We start from the raw sequence: 23,189 nt of genomic DNA on the forward strand, positions 1-23,189 counted from the left end.
TGAATATTAAAGTATCAAAGAAAAGATGGTTTTACACATAAATGTATAAAGAAAGTGCAAAATCATTGGTTTTCTCGTCCTTTAACTTAAATTATTGACACATTGTGGAGGAAAAAATAAGAAAATAATTTAAATACTGTGCTGTTGCTACCGTTAGCTACCTACCGCTGTTAGCAGCTACTAGCATTGACATGCTAGCTGCTAACAGTTTCATTCTATATTTACATCAACAAACCGTTTATCCAACAACTATTGTTGAGCTTTTGACTCTTTTATTTGTTTACATTTTATATTCTACTGCCTAAACTCAGTTGCTGTAACACACAGTTGCTAAAGGTTCCTGCTAGCTTGATGCTACAAGTCGTTATGAGCTGTTTACGGGGTTTTTGTGATGCAGATTAATGTTGTTTATATAAAGTTTCTGACATGATGAAAGCCGTATTTGTAACATTTGTTCCGAAATTTTAAGACGTATAATTAACATTTATTACGAGATAAAATGTGTATTTATTATGTTTATTAATAGAATAAAGTCATATACAGTATATGCTTATAAACAAGATAAAAGTTGTTCAAAGTACTTTACTACGAGATACAGAGCTGTATGTATTACATTTATTACGAGATTTAAGTTGTTATATATTACGTCGTATATTAAGTTTATTATGAGATTATTGTGGTAAAATATTTTTAGGTTATTAATAATGTAAAGTCATATATATTACGTTGTATTTATTAACTTTATTTTGAAGTCTCATATGTTGCCGTTTATATTACATTTATTGGGTCTAAAAATCGTAAATATTAGGTTGTTTGTATTACGTGTATTATGAGATGAATGTTTGTATATATTTCATGATTTTTTAAAATAAATTACTGCATATACAACTTTAATCCGGCAGTAAGTAACTAAATTAGTAAATAAGTAAGTAAGTTAGTAAAAAAGTGAGTAGCTAAGTAACTTAGTAATTAAGTAGATAAGTAACTAAATAAGTAAGTAGATAAGTAACTAAGTTAGTAACTAAGTAACTAAGTAAGTAGCTTAGTAAGTAAATAAGTAGCCAAATAAGTAAGTATGAAGCTAAGTAAGTAACTCAGTAAGTAACTGAGTAAGTAAGTTAATAAGTTATAATTATTTGTAAACTGTATACACAACTTTAATCAAGTAGTGAATGTAAAATATAAAACCTAAATGTCGTGATAAATGTCAAAATTATTAAAAATAAATGTAACATGTAACACTTTAAAAGATGTTAACTATAGATTTACACTTAGACCATGTTTCCATGACGACTGTAAAGTCCAGGTATCAGGGATTCATCTGAGACAGATTGAACGTCCGACCCGCTCGTCTTACAGTCATGTGACCAGTCATGTGACCAGTCATGTGACCAGTCATGTGACCAGTCCTGGTCCAATCCAGCGGTTCTTTCTCGTCCCTCGCTGACGAGTCACTCTTGTGTCGTTCTCTCCCTCAGACAAGTTCTGGTTCTGTCGTCTGTCCCCGAACCATAAAGTCCTGCACTATGGAGACCTGGAGGAGAGCCCTCAGGGAGAGGTCCCTCACGACTCGCTGCAGGACAAACGTGAGTGTGTGACACCGTCCACTTTTGATGACATCATCGTAACGACGTCATGTGGTTCCTTCAGTGCCGGTGGCCGATATCAAGGCAGTCATCACCGGAAAAGACTGTCCTCACATGAAGGAGAAGGGAGCCCTCAAGCAGAACAAGGTGTGTGTGTGAGTGTGTGTGTGTGTGTGTGAGACGCCTAAGTGGGTCGCTGGTGTGTGTCCATGCGTGACATCATCAGTGTGTTGCGTAACTTGTTGTATGTTGCATAATTTAGCTCTGGGAAATAAAAACATGTGTTTAACAATGAAGGCGAATAAGAGAAGCTGCAATATGGATGGATGGATGGATGGATGGATGGATGGATGGATGGATGGATGGATGGATGGATGGATGGATGGATCCATTTGATCCTGAGGAATATTTGAGTGTTTTTTTCTCATATTATTTATTTATTTAATAAATGTATTTATTATTTATTTATCTTATTGAATATTTTTTCTTGCTTATGCAGCAATTATTTTACATTTATATTTCACTTGTAGATATGAAGCACCTTTGAATGTATTCCTCTCTTTTTTTTACGTTATTATTCAAATTAGTTTTATTTTTTTTATATTTTTACGGCACTCTTTGAAATACTGTACAACAAAGTTTTGAAGTATTTTCTATGATTCAACTGGAATTAAGATCTTAAGGATTAGGATAGTTATTTATTTATGACATATAACACATTATTTTAATGTCAACTTTAACTTTTTTTACTATCGTGAACAAAATTATAACCTTAATATTTAAGCAAAAACATAATAATTTTCATTAATTGATATATTTGACTTGAATGTTTTCTTGTTTGTTTGTAAAATAAAAAAGTTTTTATCTTATTAAATTACAGGAACCAATTTATTTTTTCAAAATGAATATTTGGAATATTTGACTAAACTACAACCTCTCTCATCTTTTGCCAAATATTTATTTTGATATATTGTTTTGTCTTTAAAATACTCTGTACTGAATGTAAATTCTTGTTTTCATTTGAAGAACTAACATGTTTTTTTTCAGTTATTTTGTTATATTTAACTCAAGTTTGATTTTGGCCAAACAAAAATAAAAATGTTATAAGAGATGTGGTTAAAAAAAACCTGCTGTAGTTCAAGTCTGACGTCATCGGGTCGAAGCACTGATCAGTAAAAGAGTGTTTTCCCTCCTCCGGCCACAGGAGGTGCTAGAGTTGGCCTTTTCCGTCCTCTACGAGTCGGACGAGTATTTGAACTTCATCGCTCCGGACAAACACGAGGTGAGTAAAACTCTTACAACACTTTATTTTGAAAATAAAACTTAATTCAACTTTATTTTCCTTCATCACAATTTCTTGAAACAAAATTAGAATTTCTTGAAACAAAAGAAATTGTATGTATTACGGTGTGTTTATTAATTTATTTTGAGATTAAAATTGCAAATATGTATATGCATTTTACGTCGTATACATAACGTATATTGCAACTTAAAATCATATATATTATGTCGTATACATTCCACAATATTATAAACTTAATAACGACTTTAATCTTGTCAAAATCATTCAAATTCAGGACTTTAATCTTGTGATAAAATGTCTTACATGTTACTTTAATCTTGTGATAAACTTCAAATGTTGTACTTTAACCCTTGTGTTGCCTCTTGGTCTATTTTTAAACAAACTGAAAAAATAGGAAACAAAAAAATAATTTAATTTAGTGTAACAATATTGAAGTTTCTTAAAACAATTTTTTTTTAAACTGAAACACAATTGGAATTTCTTGAAACAGCTTTAAAGACTGTGAAAAAAAATTAAAAATGTACTCTATAAAAAATAAAATTTCCGAACTGGAAAAAAAAGGAGAATTTTCTGAAACACATTTGCAATTTCTGAAACAAATAACATGTATTCCCTTATATAATATGAAACTAAACTAAAATAAATTAAAAAAAAGATCGTTAATGTGAAAAACGAAGTCGTAAATGAAGAACTCAATCCTTCTGGTCCGATAAAGAATCATTAAAGGTCCAACATTGTGATGCTCAAGCGTCTCACTGCCGCCCCCCTCCTGTCTCCTCACAGTACTGCGTGTGGACCGACGGTCTGAACGCCCTCCTGGGCAAAGAGATGACCAGCGACTACACCAAATCCGACATGGACACGCTTCTTTCCATGGAGATGAAGCTCCGCCTCCTGGATCTAGAGAACATCCAGATCCCGGAGGCTCCGCCCCCCATTCCCAAAGAACCTAGCAACTATGACTTTGTTTACGACTGTAACTAGACGTCGCCTGCTGTACTCACTGGACGTTCCCTCGTTCCCGGATTTAAAAAACACAAAAAAACACAAAAAAACTGGAAGCGTGAAGTTTACTGTGACGGACGGACCTTTTCTTTGTTCAATGTGTGGAGAAAACGAGAAGCTTCACTGGATTTCTCGTCTCCGATGCTGCGTTCAATGTCACCGTTCAGCAGCTCTCAGTAAAGAAAAAAAAGAGTTTATATTCCGGTGGTGCGTTCAATGACCTCCGGACGACGACGACGATAAACATGATATTAAAAGAAGCTGAGTCAGCGAATGCACCAGCGGGAAAGATTTAAATTGGAAACTCGAGCCTTGAACGCATCACGAGTTGCTCGAACCTGCATCTTTTCATTGGTACGAACGAAGTCTCTTGAAGAGGATTTTTTAAATATTTTTTTGCTTCATAAATTGGCTTAAAAAAATTGCACAAAGAAAACGACGTCACGATAAAATGCTCGTCCGGTCTCCATGGAGACGAGCGTCACTTTTTTTTTGTTTGTTTTTTTTGCTCGTCGTCGACTCCTGGCTCAGCTTCACTGTTTATGATTTTCTCCTCAGGGTTCCACGGGTTGTGGGCGGGGCTAATGGTAGTTGTGGGCGGGGCCAGTGGTAGTTGTGGGCGGGGCTCGGCAGTATTTTCTCACGTCACACTTTGAGTGGCAGCTACGAGGGCCTCGGAGAGAAAGAAAAGTTCGCTTCTTTCTTCATCTTTTTTTCGACTGTTTCTCCAGCGGCTGCTGCTTCTCCTTCGACACACGTGTTGTAACGACTGCTGTACACGACATTCCTAAGCAATATTTTGTGTTTGATTTGTTTCCAAAAAAACTGTCACGAGGAGACCTTTTTTTTTTTTGCTGAAGGGACGCGTTTGAGGCCACAATCTTTTTTTTGTTTTTATTTAAGAGCCAGTCATGGTTGTTATATATTTGTTTCCTATTTAAAAAAAACCCTCAAATGTTTATGGTTTTACAAAAACACCCTCAACTGCTGTTTACATTAAAGACTGAACAAGTGTCTGTGACTTGACTGTTGATCGTCCAAACTGTCTGTTCGTTTAGATCCACGTACTTCCTTGTGCCAAAGAAGACCGGGGGTTGAAGGCTCATACTGGACCTCAGCTATTTCGCATGTTGACGGTCAAGAAACTGTTCACAAGTGTAAGTCCAGGAGATTGGATGACATCTATCAACCTGACCGACGCGTACTTTCACATCGAAAGTACTTGATTTTTTGCCCTCAATAATCTTGTGTTTCAGTACACTCGACTCCCATTCGGCTACTCTCTGGCACTCACACACAGAAGGTGTGGCATATTGCCACCCTGGGGGTTCAGGGTGAACCTCAGCAAGAGCGCTCTGCGACAAGGCATGTCGGGTTTGAGGGTGCTTTGGCTCAAGCCCACCCTCTGGTGGCGCGTTTCTTCGGGGTGCCTGCAGGCTTCGACCTCCTGCAAGGCCTTCCAGCCCTCAGTGGGATCTCCAGTTGGTACTGGACTGACCTTCGAGCCTCTTGACCAAGTCCAACTGGATATCTTGTCTTTCAAGGTAACGCTCCTTCTGGCACTAACAACCACGAAGAGAGCGAGTGAGCTTTGTGCTCTCTCCACTAGCCCTGAGTGTCTTTTCTTGGCGTCGAGGAGTCTTCGTTGTCATTGCGTCCTAACCAAGCGTTCCGCCCAAAGATTCTGAGTTCTTTGTTCCGGGCGACGACCATCACGGACCCCACTCGGACCCCGCTAAGGAACGTCTTCACCTGTTGTGTCCAGTGAGGGCTTTGACCTGTTACTTGCGGCGGGTGGCTGTGTTTAGGCACTCTGATGCCCTATTCATCTGCCACGGTAGATGCCGACAGGGACAGGCGATCTCCTCCCAAAGGTTTTCTCATTGGGTGAGATCAGCCATTAACCTGGCCTACCAAGCAGCGGGTGGATCTGCTCCTAGCGGACTGAGGGCACATTTCACCCGTGGTGTGGCAGCCTCAGTGGCTCTTTTGCGGGGTGTGGCAGCAGAGGACATCTGCTCAGCTGCTTCTTGGGCATCCACGTCTACCTTTGCTAAGGCCTATCTCCTCGACGTGACGGCGGGCTCAGTAGCTCATACGGTTTTGAGTGCTGCTGTGCCCCCCTCGAGGCCCACGGCTCGAGTAGACTTGGATCCTGGGCCGGCGGGGCCCTAGCGATGCTGCTACCGGAGCGGCGTCCAGCTGGGGGTACATTTATCCCGTCAGGCTTCGACTTGGGTTTAAACCAATAGCGAAGCTGTTGGAGGGTGGAGCACCAATATGAAGTAGCACCCCTGAGTTATCTATCATAATCTCAGGTTCTACGAATTGGTGTGAAGCCCTCTAACCTCGTCGCCCAGCAGCCACCCTTCTCGCTGAGTTTTCAGTTGGAGGAAGTGCGGGAGGTGTTTCCTACCTTTATAGGAAGTGGACTGCCCCCTGCTGGGTGGCGAGTTCATTAAGCTTTCTCAGAGATGAGGCGGTGCCTCTGGGTAAACCAATAGCGAAGCCGTTAGAGGGCTTCGCACCAATTCGTAGAACCTGAGATTATGATAGATAACTCAGGGGTTATAGTTTAGTTCAAATATTATTATAAAAACAACAAATAATGACAAAAATAATATAACTTTTTTTTAAATGTAAACACTTGAAACACATTAAACATATTAGACGATCACATTTATTATGATTTAGCTACATTTACAATAAGAAAATTACTTATTAAATTGAATTATATAAATTGCTTTTTAATTAAAACTAAATATTTTAAACATTTAAGATGATCAAACGTATCATGATTTAGAGAAACGGTTAGAATAAAATATATTTATTTAAAATGAAATTCCATTAATGATTTTTTAAATATTTGTAATTAATCAGTTTATGTTTTTACAATAAAGTATTAAAATGTTTATGATTTAGGGTTTAAGTTACAATTAGAAGATTTATTTAAATCTGAATGCAATTGAAACTTTAAAAAAAAACCTGAAAAACGTTTTTTAGTTCAAGTATTAAAAAAATATCTAATAGTAAAGTAATAAAACTAAATTAATTAAAAAAAAAGTATTTTTTACTAAAGTTTTTAGAAATATTAAAAAAAATAATAGTTTCCTGTGATCAAAAATGTTATAGTTTAAGTTGAAATAAGATTTAAAATTAAATTTTATTATAAGATAAAAACATGTATGTAAAAATAATTTTACTAAACATTTTATTAAAATAAAAAGTTATCAAACACAAAAATCTTTGACTTTAAATAAACCGGGTTTTTTAACTTTCGATCGATTGATTAACTTGTCGTGTCAGCATGAGTGTGTGTGTGTGTGTGTGTGTGTGTGTGTGCGTGTGTGTGGATGAGTGTGTCAGCATGAGTGTGTGTGTGTGTGTGTACATGAGTGTGTCAGCATGAGTGTGTGTGTGTGTGCGTGCATGAGTGTGTCAGCATGAGTGTGTGTGTGTGAGTGTGTGTGGATGAGTGTGTCAGCATGAGTGTGTGTGTGTGAGTGTGTGTGGATGAGTGTGTGTGTGTGTGCGTGCATGAGTGTGTCAGCATGAGTGTGTGAGTGTGTGTGGATGAGTGTGTCAGCATGAGTGTGTGTGTGTGAGTGTGTGTGTGGATGAGTGTGTGTGTGTGGATGAGTGTCAGCATGAGTGTGTGTGTGTGTGTGTGTGTGGATGAGTGTGTCAGCATGAGTGTGTCAGCATGAGTGTGTGTGTGTGCATGAGTGTGTCAGCATGAGTGTGTGTGTGTGTGCATGAGTGTGTCAGCATGAGTGCGTGTGTGTGGATGAGTGTGTCAGCATGAGTGTGTGTGTGTGTTTATCCTCAGATCTTACACAACTTCATCACAAACGCACATATGGACCCACACGAAAAACATAGACACACACAAACACACACATGCACAAAAACACAGAGGCACACATAAAAGGACACGCACGCACACATACAAAGACACACAATTACACGCACAAAGACCAAAAACTCTCATAGACGCACACAAAGACAAACGTGATGAAACAAACACTTGATAAACATTTTGTTTATTAAATCTTTAAATTTACACGTAGACATTAGCTCAGAGTTTGGTTGAGAATCAAATATTAATTTACAGAATTTAAAAAATTCATACAAAGTAAATGTACAGTTTAAATTAATCGTAAGAGAAAAAGACTCAAATATTTTAATGTGAAGGTCAACGATGATGTCATCACTAACGTCACATGAGCTCCAGGTGTGAAGGTCAACGATGATGTCATCACTAACGTCACGTGAGCTCCAGGTGTGAAGGTCAGCGATGATGTCATCACTAACGTCACATGAGCTCCAGGTGTGAAGGTCAACGATGATGTCATCACTAACGTCACGCGAGCTCCAGGTGTGAAGGTCAGCGATGATGTCATCACTAGGCTAAGGTCACGTGAGCTCCAGGTGTGAAGGTCAGCGATGATGTCATCACTAGGCTAAGGTCACGTGAGCTCCAGGTGTGAAGGTCAACGATGATGTCATCACTAACGTCACGTGAGCTCCAGGTGTGAAGGTCAACGATGATGTCATCACTAACGTCACGTGAGCTCCAGGTGTGAAGGTCAACGATGATGTCATCACTAGGCTAAGATCACGTGAGCTCCAGGTGTGAAGGTCAGCGATGATGTCATCACTAGGCTAAGATCACGTGAGCTCCAGGTGTGAAGGTCAGCGATGATGTCATCACTAGGCTAAGATCACGTGAGCTCCAGGTGTGAAGGTCAACGATGATGTCATCACTAGGCTAAGATCACGTGAGCTCCAGGTGTGAAGGTCAACGATGATGTCATCACTAGGCTAAGATCACGTGAGCTCCAGGTGTGAAGGTCAACGATGATGTCATCACTAGGCTAAGATCACGTGAGCTCCAGGTGTGAAGGTCAACGATGATGTCATCACTAGGCTAAGGTCACGTGAGCTCCAGGTGTGAAGGTCAGCGATGATGTCATCACTAGGCTAAGATCACGTGAGCTCCAGGTGTGAAGGTCAGCGATGACGTCATCACTAGGCTAAGGTCACGTGAGCTCCAGGTGTGAAGGTCAGCGATGATGTCATCACTAGGCTAAGGTCACGTGAGCTCCAGGTGTGAAGGTCAGCGATGACGTCATCACTAGGCTAAGGTCACGTGAGCTCCAGGTGTGAAGGTCAACGATGATGTCATCACTAGGCTAAGATCACGTGAGCTCCAGGTGTGAAGGTCAGCGATGACGTCATCACTAGGCTAAGGTCACGTGAGCTCCAGGTGTGAAGGTCATCTTCTCTGATCCTCCGAACGACTCGTACCTGGGAGACAAGACTCAAGGCTCAGAGTCGGTCCATCAGCCTCACGTGTTCTGTACTCACAGCTTCTGGTATCTGGTCCAGTCGGCCGTGCTGAGCGAGGGTCGGGTCAGAACCAGGGCTGAGCTCAGGTGAGCTCCGGACAGCGACAGGGCGGGTCGGGCGGCGGCAGAACCGGGCCGGACGCACTCGTCCTTCGTCCTCCTCCGGACGCTGGTCTTGATGGCGTCCATGTCTCGCGTCAGTCGCTCCTGCTGATCCGGGGTCAGATCCTCGCGACCGACCCGGAGCGACGGCACCGACACGGGCGGCAGACCCGGGTCTCGAGGCTCCTGGATCATGGAGGCGGGTCCAGAATTGTTCTGAGAAGATGCATGAACTTTTTCTGCTGATGCAATGAAAGTCTTTAAATATTGATTTAATATAACATTTAAATATTTTAAATAATTTAATCAGTTCATTTCTAGATTGAAGGCTTTAAGAAAATACTTTATAATTAGGTTTCAGATTAAATTAAATCAAGAAATGACTTTGCTTTTTTTTCCAAGTAAATTTTAATTCAATTGAACAAATTCTTTAATGAAAGGTTGAACAAAAAAGTTTATTAAATTATTTTAATTAAATTAATTTATTTAAAGTAGCATTTAAAACAATAATAATTTTATTTAATACTTTGTTTATTAAAAGGTAAATTATTTTCCTATAATTAAATTATATTATTAGAATTCAATTTGAAAAAAGGAAGAAAATAGTGTCCAAGTAATTTAATTCAATGATTTCCAGAGATTTTTGTTTTTAAATAATTCAATAGTTTTTTGGTTGAAAAGTACATTTTCAAATAATTTAATTAAATGATTTCTAGATTGAAAAGTTGAAAAAAAGGGATAATTATATCGAAAAATGATTGAAAGTCATTTTTAAATTACAACAAATTCTATAAAAAAAATAGATAAATATTTTATAATTAAATTCCAAATTAATAAATTGAAAATGAGTGGGTTTTTTAAAAATATTAAATTCAGCAATTTCTAAATTAAAAGGTTACATTTTTTCTTATAATTAAATTATATTATTAGAATTAGATTTAAAAATGATTTATTCAAAGGAAATAATGAATCATTTCTACATTGAAAGTTGACATTTTTGTTTTTAAAATAATTAAATAAATGGATCATTAAAAGGTTATTTTTTAAATTTACTAAATCGAAAAATGTCTGTATTTAAAGCAGAATTAAAAAAGAATAAATAAAAAAATGTCTCTGATTTAAAACGTTGAATCTGGTATTAATGAATGAATGAATAAAACAATTTAATGTTTGAAAAATATACATATATACTGTATATATATATATATGTTTTTAAAAAGAGTTTCATATTGAATGATACGAATTAATTAATTTTCTATATAAAATATAATATTTTTTAATTTGTAGTCTTTTAAATTCTATATAAAAGTGTCACCAGACAGAACCAACAGAGCACGGAGCTACTTGATCAAACTGTCAGCCAATCCCGCGACACATGGACGATCACATGACTCACAGATCCCAGAACCGGTGACTCGGACTCGAAGGAGCTCCCGAAGTAAAGTCTCCAGACGTTCCTGTTGGAGTGAAGCTCGCTGCTCTCCAGCAGAAGAACCACCGGCGGGTCCTGACCCGGGCCTCCTCCCTCCAGGTCACCCCCGGAGTCGTCGGAGCCGCTGCTGTGGTTCGGGAACATCATGGAGGACAGACTCATGTCGCTGTCGGAACCTCCTGCCGGGTCTGGATCCGCGGAGCCTCTGTTGACGGCCTCCAGCTGAGCGTTGTACAGAAGAGCCTTCAGGTCGGCGCCCGTGAACTTCTCCGTCGCCGCCGCCAGCTGCTGCAGGTCCACGTCCGGAGCCAGAGGGACGCCGGCGCTGAGAGCCTTGAGGATCTGCAGGCGAGCGTCCTGAGGACGGAAGCACACGATGAACCTCTGAGACGAACTCTACTGGAGACGAAGCTTCATGAAACACTTAATGAGGTTTCATGATACAGTGACTTCATTTTGAAACACCACTAGATGTCACTCTTAGTTTGAAAATGAAGGTTTCATTGAATTATTTTTTTTCAAAAAACTGTATCATGAAGCCTCATCAACTGTATCATGAAGCCTCGTCAACTGTATCATGAAGCTTCATTAACTGTATCATGAAGCTTCATCAACTGTATCATGAAGCTTCATAAACTGTTTCATGAAGCCTCGTCAACTGTATCATGAAGCCTCATCAACTGTATCATGAAGCTTCATCAACTGTATCATGAAGCTTCATCAACTGTATCATGGAGCTTCATCAACTGTATCATGAAGCTTCATCAACTGTTTCATGAAGCCTCATCAACTGTATCATGAAGCCCCATCAACTGTATCATGAAGCCTCATCAACTGTATCATGAAGCTTCATCAACTGTATCATGAAGCCTCATCAACTGTATCATGAAGCCTCATCAACTGTATCATGAAGCTTCATCAACTGTACCATGAAGCTTCATCAACTGTATCATGAAGCCTCATCAACTGTATCATGAAGCCTCATCAACTGTATCATGAAGCTTCATCAACTGTATCATGAAGCCTCATCAACTATATCATGAAGCTTCATCAACTGTATCATGAAACCTCGTCAACTGTATCATGAAGCTTCATTAACTGTATCATGAAGCTTCATCAACTGTATCATGAAGCCTCATCAACTGTATCATGAAGCTTCATCAACTGTATCATGAAGCGTCATCCATTGTATCATGAAGCCTCATTATCACATCAACTCTGTCTCCACTGACCAGGTCAGGGGGGGGGCAGTAGAGCGACTTGTCCAGACGTCCAGGTCTGAGCAGAGCCGGGTCGATGAGGTCTGGACGACTGGAGGCCGCGAGCACGTAAACCCCTGGAAGAAAAACAACCACGAGTCAAGGTCACGTGACCAGAGAGAGAAACATGACCTTGTTGATGCACAGAAGATACAAGTCGAACGAAGGAAGGAAAAGAAGACATCGAACACACAAACAAACACACACATGAACATCCTCACAAACACACAAACAAACACACACATGAACATCTACACAAACTCACCCTGAAGACCCTCCACTCCGTCCAGCTGAGTGAGGAGTTGATTGACGACCCGGTCCGTGACCCCGGTGCTGTCGTGACCTCTACGCGGCGCCAGAGAGTCGAACTCGTCGAAGAACAGGACGCAGGGTTTTGCTGCCTGAGCTCTGGACACAAGATCAGGATCTAGTCCAGGTCTGAGGGAAGAACGACCTTGACCTTCACTGACCTCTGGAAGACGTCTCTCACTCCCTGCTCACTCGCCCCGATGTACTTGCTCAGCAGCTCCGGACCCTGAACAACAACAATAGTTGTGTTCAAGTCTTATGTCATTATATTAGATTACACACACACACACACACACACACACGCACGCACGCACGCACGCGCACACGCACGCACGCACGCACGCACGCACGCGCACGCGCAGACGCACGCACGCACGCGCACGCGCACGCACGCACGCGCACGCACGCACGCGCACGCGCACACGCACTCGCACACGCACTCGCACATAAACAAATACACACACACACAAATCAACTCACATCAACATACACACACATAAACAAATACAAATAAAAACACTTACAAATAAACACACATAAACAAACACAAATAAACACATAAACACACATAAACAAATACAAATAAACACACAAAAACACATAAATAAACACACATAAAAACATACAAATAAACAGACACAAACAAATATAAATGAACTCACAAACAAGGACAAACACACACCCATAAACAAACACAAACCAATACACAAAACACACACAAATAAACACACATAAAACACAATTACAGAGTCGCACACAAATAAACACACACACCTGAAATCAAACACAAATCTAATAACACACACCCATAAACTATAACACACACATAAATACACATACAAACACGTAAAAATAAACACACAAACACACCAAAACAGCCCCACACGCACATAAAAAACAGACACAGACACGAACGAACATGTATACAGACACACACATAAACGGACAAACATAAGAACAGAGACACATGCACAAAAACATGAACACACAGAAACACACACACACCTGTTCTGTGTCTCAAATCGCATACTTCTCTTAGTATACTAGAAGTTAGTATGCATCAGGATAGTGTGCATACTAACTAGTAACTCATTCTCCACAGATAGTATGTCTCAAATCAAACTCCGCTGCTACATACTAACAGGAAATGACGCAACAGCTTCTTCTTCTACTACTATTTAACGATGGTTGCAACCAGCTGTAGGAACACTAGCGACACCTGCTGGCAGCACGTTTTGCAAGTTTGGAAAAAGAAATAAAGAAAAATGTGAGAATCAAAATATTCGTGAGATATTTACGCCAGTATCAGCACCGAAGATGTGTTTATCCTTCTACTGCTGCTGGAAATACACCTGTAAGTATATGAATATATATATATATATACACACCCATAAAGAATAGAATATATATAGAATATATATATATATATATATATATATATATATATATATGACGTAACTTCTGTTTAAAATGTCATTAAGATGGCGGCCGAGGGTGCACTAAATTTCACATACTAAGAATTAAGACGCACTAACGCACTAAAAATACTAACTTTGAGTACACAAGTATGCGATTTGAGACACAGCACTGCATTGGTCAACAAAACAAAATGTCCGCCCACCTTGATGCTGATGAAGTTCATGCTGCTGTCTTTGGCCACAGCTCGAGCCAACAGAGTCTTCCCGGTGCCTGGAGCTCCGTAGAGAAGGATCCCGGAGCGATGGCGGATCGGCAGGTTGGCGAAGAGGACGGGATACTGGAGCACAAACACACAATGTTGTCATCGTGGATTTTTCAATGTATCAAAGAATTGTTGGTATCATAGCAACACATGACAATACTGAATCTGAAAAGACTAAGATTAGAAAAATATGGAATTTCTCTGGGTCAAGATGACCCGAAGGCCTGGAAACAAATGTGTTTGTGGTATCCCTTGTGTTGTCTCTGTGTCAAGATGACTTGAAGGCCTGAAAACAAATGTGTTTGTGGTATCCCTGGTGTTGTCTCTGGGTCAAGATGACCCGAAGGCCTGAAAACAAATGTATTTGTGGTATCCCTGGTGTTGTCTCTGGGTCAAGATGACCCGAAGGCCTGAAAACAAATGTGTTTGTGGTATCCCTGGTGTTGTCTCTGGGTCAAGATGACTCGAAGGCCTGAAAATAAATGTGTTTGTGGTATCCCTTGTGTTGTCTATGGGTCAAAGTGAACCGAAGCCCTGAAAACAAATGTGTTTGTGGTATCCCTTGTCTTATCTCTGGGGCAACATGACCCTAAGGCCTGAAAACAAATGTGTTTGTAGTATCCCTTGTGTGGTCTCTGGGTCAAAGTGACCCAAAGCCCTGAAAACGAATGTGTTTGTGGTATCCCTTGTGTTGTCTATGGGTCAAAGTGACCCAAAGCCCTGAAAACTAATGTGTTTGTGGTATCCCTTGTGTTGTCTATGGGTCAAAGTGACCCAAAGCCCTGAAAACTAATGTGTTTGTGGTATCCCTTGTGTTGTCTATGGGTCAAAGTGACCTGAAGCCCTGAAAACAAATGTGTTTGTGGTATCCCTCTGATGACACTGATAAACTTCCATACATTTGTTTTCTTCTTTTAAAGTTTCCCCTGATCACGAATCTGTTTTTATTCCCATGATTCTCTTCTGTTGCTCCTCATTCCTTCTTCTTGCAGCTCCTTCTTCTCGTCTATAGTTAATGTTCTCGTCCTTCCCTCCGTAGATCAGTCTCTAAGAATAGACTTCATATTGTATGTGGTTTTTTTTTTATTCCTTCAACAGAAACTCTCGACAGTCAACGTGTCGTTTTGATTCTGCTCATGAGCCGCCGCCGTCTGCTCCGTCACTGACCTTGGCAGGAAGTAAGATGGTGTCCATCAACTGCTGTCGCACGTCCGTCAGACCCCCCACTCGCTCCAGTCCTGCTCCGCTCGGGGTGTGCAGGTCGACCCCCCACAGAGAGGGCGGCGTGAACTTCTCCAGGGCTCGCTCGAAGTCTGGCAGACACAGAGCTGCAACACAGAGAGTGAAACTTTAACGCAAGTCACTTCTAATCGGGTTATTATGTTTTATCTCTAGTTTTATTACTTATTATTAGTCATTCACACATCATTTGACAGGACGACTACATGATTTTGGCATCAAAAATCAAAGGTGAGACGTCGGAGACGGCAGCGTAAAGAACTGACGAAATCTTCTTTTTTTTTTATCTAGCGGTTTTACTGCCGTATTACAAGCGGCATTAATGATTTTTCACATTCAATTTCTTATAATTCAATTATTTCAACAAATAAAATAACCTTTTAATATTAAAATGATGATATTGACATGTTTAAAAAATAATAATATATGTATAATTTTTAAAATTAAACTTTAAGAGACTTTTTTTTTCATTGCTTAACATACACACATTTGGATGTACACACACATGTCAACACCTACACGCACACAAATAAACATGTACACACATTAATACACACACACACATGAACAAATGCAAACGCACACGTAATGTACAGCACAAAAAAACGCACACATAAACACACACAACCCAAAACACAGACACACAATTAAACACACACCTTATACATACACCCCTAAACTATAACACACACATAAACAGACGTAAAAACACAAACACATACACACACTAAAACAGACTCACATAAACACAACTGCTCACAGATAAACAAACACACACACAAAATACATGCACACATAAACACACAAAACACAGACACACACCTAAAATCAAACACGTAAACATAAACAAACAAACGCATACACACACTAAAACAGACTCACATGCACATGAACACAAATGCCCACAGATAAATAAACGCACACAGAAAAACTTGAACACACAACACACACACATTAACAGACAAACACAAGCAGAGACAAAAACACGAACACACACAAACACATATGAACAAACACACACAAAAGGGTGATGCCTTCACTTTAAGACAAAAATTAAAACTTGTTTTTCACGCTCATTTTTTCAGTTTTGTGTTTGTTTTTTTCTGCTTATTTCATCCGTTTTTCACGCTCATTATTTCTTCTGTTTGTTCATCAATATTGTGATACTTCTGCATCATCAGTGATTTATATTTTGAATGGAGGCTGAAATAACTAAGAATCTTTAAAACAAAAGTGACCACAGTGTTGGTTTTACCAGCGTGTCCTCCGTGCACAGTGTTGGCATGAAGCGCTCGCTCCAGCAGCAGCGCCAGATCCTGAGGCAGGAACCCTTCCGTCGCCTTGGCAACCGCCGACAGGTCCAGACTTCTCAGGGTCTCCTCGGACGAACCCGACCTCCTCCGGATCAGGCAGCGCAGCATCTCCGCTCTCTGAGCCTGAAAAAAGAAAAAGGATTTTAAAAAGGACGTTTTCGGTGCACAGGGCGGGGCTCACGCGCCGACCTGGTCGGGCGGCACCAGGCGGACGGAGGCCTGGACGAAGTGGGACCCCTGGGTCCGGGTGAGGGAGGGGTGCAGCGAGTGCTGGCTCCGGGCGGTGACCATCAAACACACCAGGCTGTGGTTCAGCGTCAGCTCGTGCACGACGTCCCTCAGACCTAAGAACACTCAAGACTCAGCACTCGTGGTTCCTGATCCGCCGTGATGGAACCCTGGGTTTTTTTTTTTTTTTACCCTGAGCGACGTGCAGGTGCAGCGCCGCCTCCGGGCCCAGCTCGTGCTCCGGCGAGGTCGGCGCCCCCGCCACCTGGTCCAGGTCGTCCAGCAGGACCACGGACGGCTGCTTCCACTGCGCCTGAGCGAAGACGTCGCTCAGCAGCTGCTGGACGCTCGCCGCCCTCTTGCCTGAGGCGGGAAAACAAGATTAGTTTTTATTTTAGGAACAAACATGGTTTGAAAAAAAGTGCGAGACCTTGTAACTTCCTGCAGTCGAGGATCTCCACGTGGGAATCCATATCTTCTTTGGCTTTCCTGCACAGCGCTCGAGAGAAGACGCTCTTCCCGCTTCCCTGGAGAAGAACATTCTCTGAAAACTCTCTAAATAAACCTGCGATGTTGACACGCGGACCTCATTTATGAGACTATATTCAACCGCTTGTTTCTCTACGAGCATCGACGATATGATGGAAATACGACGTTATATTAAATAAATGATATTAACTAATAATTATGAGAGGTTGTTTGTCGTGATAGATCGTATAATAAAACGTCTACATCCTTACGTTAAGACACACAAAGTGCGTTTGTTGACAAAAAGCTAATTATATATTGTTGTGAACGTCCCTTTATGATGTAAGAAAAGTCAAAATACATCCTAAATGCTGGTCTCATACATTTTTTTAATAAGTAATGCTATATTTATGACCAAAACTATGCTAAAATGTCCCTTTACTAAGAAACTAGTGTTACTTTCTAAACAATTTTTATTTTTATTTAATTATAGAGTATTCCATATTCCACAAAACGTGACTCAAAGGTGTTTTTCTACAAGTCAACACATTTACATCCATCCATCCATCCATCTATCTATACATCCATCCATCTATCTATACATCCATCCATCTATCTATACATCCATCCATCCATCTATCTATACATCCATCCATCCATCCATCTATCTATACATCCATCCATCCATCTATCTATACGTCCATCCATCCATCTATCTATACATCCATCCATCCATCCATCTATCTATACATCCATCCATCCATCTATCTTTCTAAACATCCATCCATCCATCTATACATCCATCCATCCATCTATACATCCATCCATCCATCCATCTATCTTTCTAAACATCCATCCATCCATCTATACATCCATCCATCCATCTATACATCCATCCATCCATACATCATCCACCCATCTAAACATACGTCCGTCCTACTATCTATCTATCCATCCATCCATCCATCTATATATCATCCATCCATCCATCTATACATCCATCCATCCATCCATACATCATCCACCCATCTAAACATAGGTCCGTCCTACTATCTATCCATCCATCCATCCATCTATACATCCATCCATCTATCCATCTATACATCCATCCATCCATCTAACAATCCTTCATAAAAGCTTGTGATTCATTTCAAAACTGAAACTCCAGACCATAATAAATAAACAGTGTGACACACAAAGATTAACAGTTGTGCCACAGATGACGCAGAAGCTCAAGTGTCTGGGGTCAGAGGTCAGGTCAGGTACCTTAGGACCGGTGATGAGAAGCGCTCCGGCCTGGAGCCCCGAGCCAGCGGAGCAGAGTTCCCTGGATAAAGGACTGGCGAGGAGGCTGTGAGAGATAAAGTTCACGCCGGCGTCGCTGAGCTCATTAATCCCACTGAGGAGAAATGGATTAAAGAGATAAGATGGATGAAGAAGTGCACACAAGTATCGCTTCAGACGCACACACACAGACACACACACAGTAACACACTCACCCGAGTGTGTGTAGAGATGGAAGCTCCGTGTTCTTCACCTCCTCACTCGGGGGCTCAGGTGGAGGCGTCAGGGGCTCCTGGACCACCTGAAGGTCAAACACAGTGAGACTCGAGAGAGGAGATCAAGAGAAGATTATGAGGAACCACGTCTGCTTCACTAAACTAGTTACAATATTAAACTAATAACCTGGATGTCTTTCTTCTGGATGACTGACGGGGTCAGAAGGAACAGCTGATCACGAGGTTCCTCCTCCGGTGCTGGATCCACAACAGTCAGAGCAAACTCCGTCTTGGCTGCAAGACAAGGATTCGCCTTAATCATGATTTTATTGATCATTATATCACTTATTTTTATTGTATTTATAGAAAGTAAAATACTCATTTATCACATAGAGTCAGATTTAACCAGGCAAGGATCACACTATCAATAAGTATCTGGTAGATTATGGTTAAATGGTGAATGAAATCTCGTTAATCTGCATCTTTAATGAATCTTTTTTGTTTCAATCTCATCTTGTTCTTTACATCAGTTTTCGATTATTTTTTAAAAATGTATAGAATTGTAGACTTTATATCAATCACAGTTTTTGTTTTTTTATACATACAAACAATTTTCAACTATAATCAAACAATTTTCAACTGTAATCAAACAATTTTCAACTATAATCAAACACTTTTCAACTATAATCAAACAATTTTCAATTATAATCAAACAATTTTCAACTATAATCAAACAATTTTCAATTATAATCAAACAATTTTCAACTATAATCAAACAATTTTCAACTATAATCAAACAATTTTCAACTATAATCAAACTATTTTCAACTATAATCAAAACATTTTCAACTATAATCAAACAATTTTCAACTATAATCAAACAATTTTCACTAAAATAAAACAATTTTCAACTAAAATCAAACAATTTTCAACTATAATCAAACAATTTTCAACTGTTATCAAACTATTTTCAACTAAAATCAAACATTTTTCAACTATAATCTAACAATTTTCAACTATAATCAAACAATTTTCAACTATAATTAAACAATTTTCAACTATAATCAAACAATTTTCAACTATAATCAAACAATTTTCAACTATAATCAAACTATTTTCAACTAAAATCAAACTATTTTCAACTAAAATCAAACAATTTTCAACTATAATCAAACTATTTTCAACTGAATAACCTAGATATTGTTTAGATTAAAGGTAGAGAAAAACACTTCTTATTATTTATTTACACATTAACCAAACGACAAGATAATTTCTAATAAACCTCAACAACAACATTCTCAGCCTTGATAACTTTCCTAAACAATCACCATCAGTTCCGTGGAGGACGATGGTTCCGGAGCGAGGAGTCAAACACACCAACGGCTCGTGACTCTGGTTGTGCATCCAGCTGAGGAACCCGGTCTGGACCTGCTCCTCCTCGTCCTCCTCCTCCTCCAGCTGAGACCGGTCCACGGAGACAAGACATCGAGTCAGCACCAGCAGGAGAACTACGAGCATCATGAAGACTCACCGGTCCCAGAGGCTGCAGACGAACGGACGAGGCCACCTTCACCTCCGATCGGACCGGTTTGATCCGGACTATCTCGTGCGGAGCGACGCTCAGTCTCTTCGCCAGCGGATCTGGAATCTGACATTAAAACCGTCTTTTAACAACTTTTAGGACATTTTAGACGGATGACCTCACTCACCCAGACTTCTCCACTGTAGATGGCGCTCTTGCACCGGCTCTCGTGGTCATCCGGTGACGCGTCGTGACAGATGACCCGGACCACCCGTCCCTCGCCCGCCTCCCGCTCGCCTCTCGTCTCCGCCGGCGTCGTCTTCTTCTTCTCCTGGGCTTCCTTTCGTTTCTCCTTCGCTTCTCTCGGCGAAGGAACCTTGAGGATGGTCCCGTACGTGACCAGAGGTCCGTCGTCCCGAGGAGGTCCGGGGGAGAACAGGTGGACCACGTCGGCGGCCGCGTGACTCATGGTCCGCAGGCGGGACGGCGGCGAGCCGCACACTCTGTGGAGGGCGTCCACCAGGACGGACGGGATCTCGGGGACGGGCGGGGTCTCCGTGTCCGGCGGGTGCGAGCTTCTCCACAGGCCGCTCACGAAGTTCTTCAGGTCGGAGATGCCTCCTCCCCACGGCTGGCGAGAAGGAGGCGAGGAACCTTCCGAGGGGGAGTTGAGTTGCGACCGGGAAAGCGGACTCTGGAATCTCGCGGCGGCGAATTCGCCGCGTTTTTTGGGGGACACGACGAGTTCCGTGAACTGCTCCAGGTGTCCGTACGGCACCGAGGGGGACATTGACCCTAAAGGAAGAGGGGTCAGGATTTAAGGCATGTTTCGTGACACAAGAGTCGCGTCCACACAGACCTATCTGGATGTAGATGACCGTGTGGTTGTCCACCCACACCGGAAACACGGCGTTTTCAAACACCACCCGGATCTGGTTCAGCAGCTGCTGCTCCAGCGCAGAACTGTGGAGCTCCTGAGAGACAGAGATGGACGTCGACCTCGATTTGAATCAGATTTTAATGAGAAATATTGATTCTTGCCTCACTATGTGTGTCACAAACTAAAGGATGAACCCTTCGTTATTTACTGTACAAGATCAATATTAGACTGTATTTAAACAATGTTCTATTGTTAGCAAACAACTTTGAACAGTGAAACTATTTTTAACTCTGTTGAAACTATAGAGAATTTTCTTACTTTAATCAAACAATTTTCAATTATTATCAAACAATTTTCAAATGTATTCAAACAATTCTCAACTATAATCCAACAATTTTCAACTTTAATCAAACATTTTTTTATTATAATAAAACTATTTTAAAATTAAAATCAAACCATTTTTTACTCTAATAAAAAAAAAATCTAATTTAATCAAACAATTTTCAACTATAATCCAACACTTTCCAACTTTAATCAAACAATTTTCAACTTTAATCAAACAATTTTCAATTATAATAAAACTATTTTTTAATTATAATAAAACTATTTTTTACTAAAATAAAAAAGATCCAATTTAATCAAACAATTTAAAACTATAACTAAACAATTTGCAAATGTAATCAAACCATGTTTAACTATAATTAAACAGTGTTCAACTATAATCAAAAATGTTCAATTAAAATCAACATTTTTACTTAAATAAAAAAACTCAACTGTCATCAAAACATTTTCAACGATAATCAAACAATTTTTAACTTTAATCAAACTGTTTTCAACTATAATCAAACAATAACAGTAAATATTAACAGAAATATGTATATGTCCACAGTCAGTAAAGAGAATATATATACACACACACATAAATATACAGACCAATATCTCCCAGTCGTCCGATGACAGCGGCTCCACAAACACTTGATGCACAGAACAGACCTGGTAACACGGCTTCAAGAAACCCTGCAAGGAATCAATCGTTTAACGAGATTTAACACAATCGGCTTCTAAATATATTGGTTAGTCCTCCTACATGATCTCCTTCTTGAAGGCCCAGCTTCTCCCCCAGCTGTCGAGACATCTGCACCTGATGACAGCTGGAGCCGGACGAGCTTCTGATGGGGCTCCAGCCCAGGAACACTGGAGGTCCATTGCTCCAGGACAGCTCCACCACCTGGTTCTACAAGACACAGAAGGTCCCACACGGTTAACATCAGCAGTGTTTATCTTCCACTTATCTTCAGTTTTGGATACAAACCGGTTTATAACTGTAAACTAATATCCCATTATTTCATTGGTTTTCCAAAACTAGTTGTTACGACTTTGTCTCCACCAAGTGAGACTGAGATGAAACTACCATAGACCTATTTTTTAAATAAATATCAATAGATGGCGAATAGGATTTAAATAAAATAAAATAAATGTTATTTCGACCTAAACCACTTCACACATGAGAAGAAGATCTTCACCAATCCACAGGTGGATTTCTTACTAATCTACTTCCGGGTTATTTTTACAAACTTCCATTTAAAACATGACTATGTATGTATTTTATTGATAAGCGTGGAAGCTTTTTATACTGGAAATTAATCGATCAATTCAAATGATCATTATATTTATTTATTACTATTTATTTGTGTTATGAACCATGTTTTCTTACATGTAACACGTATTCTTAAAACTTCCCTCCCTATTTAAATAGATTTAAATGTGTTAAATGTGTGTTAAATTAATCCCCAAAAAGCAGTTTAAAATCCTTCTTCTCACCTCGTTCAGGGAGAGTTGCGAGCTCAACTTCGACGGCAGCTGAAGGAAGCAGTTCTTCGCGTTGGTGAACACGACCGTGACGGGCTGGATGCCGTGACCCCCGAACATGACGACACAACAACACCTGGACGCCAGGTAGACCCGAACCACAGACGCTCAACTGTCAACGAACTCCTCACCCCATCGATGCG

At 40.2% G+C, this 23,189-nt stretch overlaps 2 protein-coding genes across 7 annotated transcripts in view; one reads left to right on the top strand and one right to left on the bottom strand.

The window, feature by feature from the left end:
• elmo1 (engulfment and cell motility 1 (ced-12 homolog, C. elegans)) overlaps window positions 1-4,910 on the top strand; it is a 123,444-nt gene extending 118,534 nt beyond the window's left edge. For all 6 annotated transcript variants that reach the window (XM_087786381.1, XM_087786384.1, XM_087786382.1 and 3 more), the window contains 4 exons: window positions 1,479-1,586; window positions 1,651-1,733; window positions 2,791-2,868; window positions 3,673-4,910. In XM_087786381.1, the coding sequence (XP_087642507.1) occupies window positions 1,479-1,586; window positions 1,651-1,733; window positions 2,791-2,868; window positions 3,673-3,873 (470 nt within the window). In that variant the 3' untranslated portion in view covers window positions 3,874-4,910. The remainder of the gene's footprint in view (window positions 1-1,478; window positions 1,587-1,650; window positions 1,734-2,790; window positions 2,869-3,672) is intronic.
• Window positions 4,911-8,082: 3,172 nt separating this feature from the next.
• On the bottom strand, window positions 8,083-23,185 carry pex1 (peroxisomal biogenesis factor 1). The gene is made up of 22 exons (XM_087786387.1): window positions 22,999-23,185; window positions 22,265-22,411; window positions 22,111-22,194; window positions 21,157-21,271; window positions 20,485-21,092; window positions 20,307-20,423; window positions 20,104-20,233; window positions 18,963-19,069; window positions 18,776-18,861; window positions 18,543-18,675; window positions 17,239-17,335; window positions 17,001-17,171; window positions 16,770-16,924; window positions 16,523-16,703; window positions 15,196-15,356; window positions 13,969-14,103; window positions 12,509-12,573; window positions 12,304-12,446; window positions 12,012-12,115; window positions 10,744-11,136; window positions 9,265-9,563; window positions 8,083-9,204 (listed from the first exon to the last, which is right to left on the bottom strand). The coding sequence occupies exons 1-22, from the start codon at window positions 23,104-23,106 to the stop codon at window positions 9,138-9,140; spliced, it is 3,606 nt and encodes a 1,201-aa protein (XP_087642513.1). The 5' UTR covers window positions 23,107-23,185; the 3' UTR covers window positions 8,083-9,137.
• Window positions 23,186-23,189: the final 4 nt, after the last annotated feature.

Source organism: Callionymus lyra, chromosome 3, assembly GCF_982586985.1.
Source record: "Callionymus lyra chromosome 3, fCalLyr1.hap1.1, whole genome shotgun sequence".
Lineage (NCBI taxonomy): Eukaryota > Metazoa > Chordata > Actinopteri > Syngnathiformes > Callionymidae > Callionymus > Callionymus lyra.

Excerpts from the sequence above, each read along its gene's own strand:
- pex1 (XM_087786387.1), bottom strand. The coding sequence starts at position 23,106 with ATGTTCGGGGGTCACGGCATCCAGCCCGTCACGGTCGTGTTCACCAAC. Across the intron at positions 17,172-17,238 it reads CGACTGCAGGAAGTTACAAG|GCAAGAGGGCGGCGAGCGTC; the intron begins GTCTCGCACTTT and ends TTCCCGCCTCAG. Across the intron at positions 9,205-9,264 it reads TGGACCAGATACCAGAAGCT|GTACGAGTCGTTCGGAGGAT; the intron begins GTGAGTACAGAA and ends CTTGTCTCCCAG.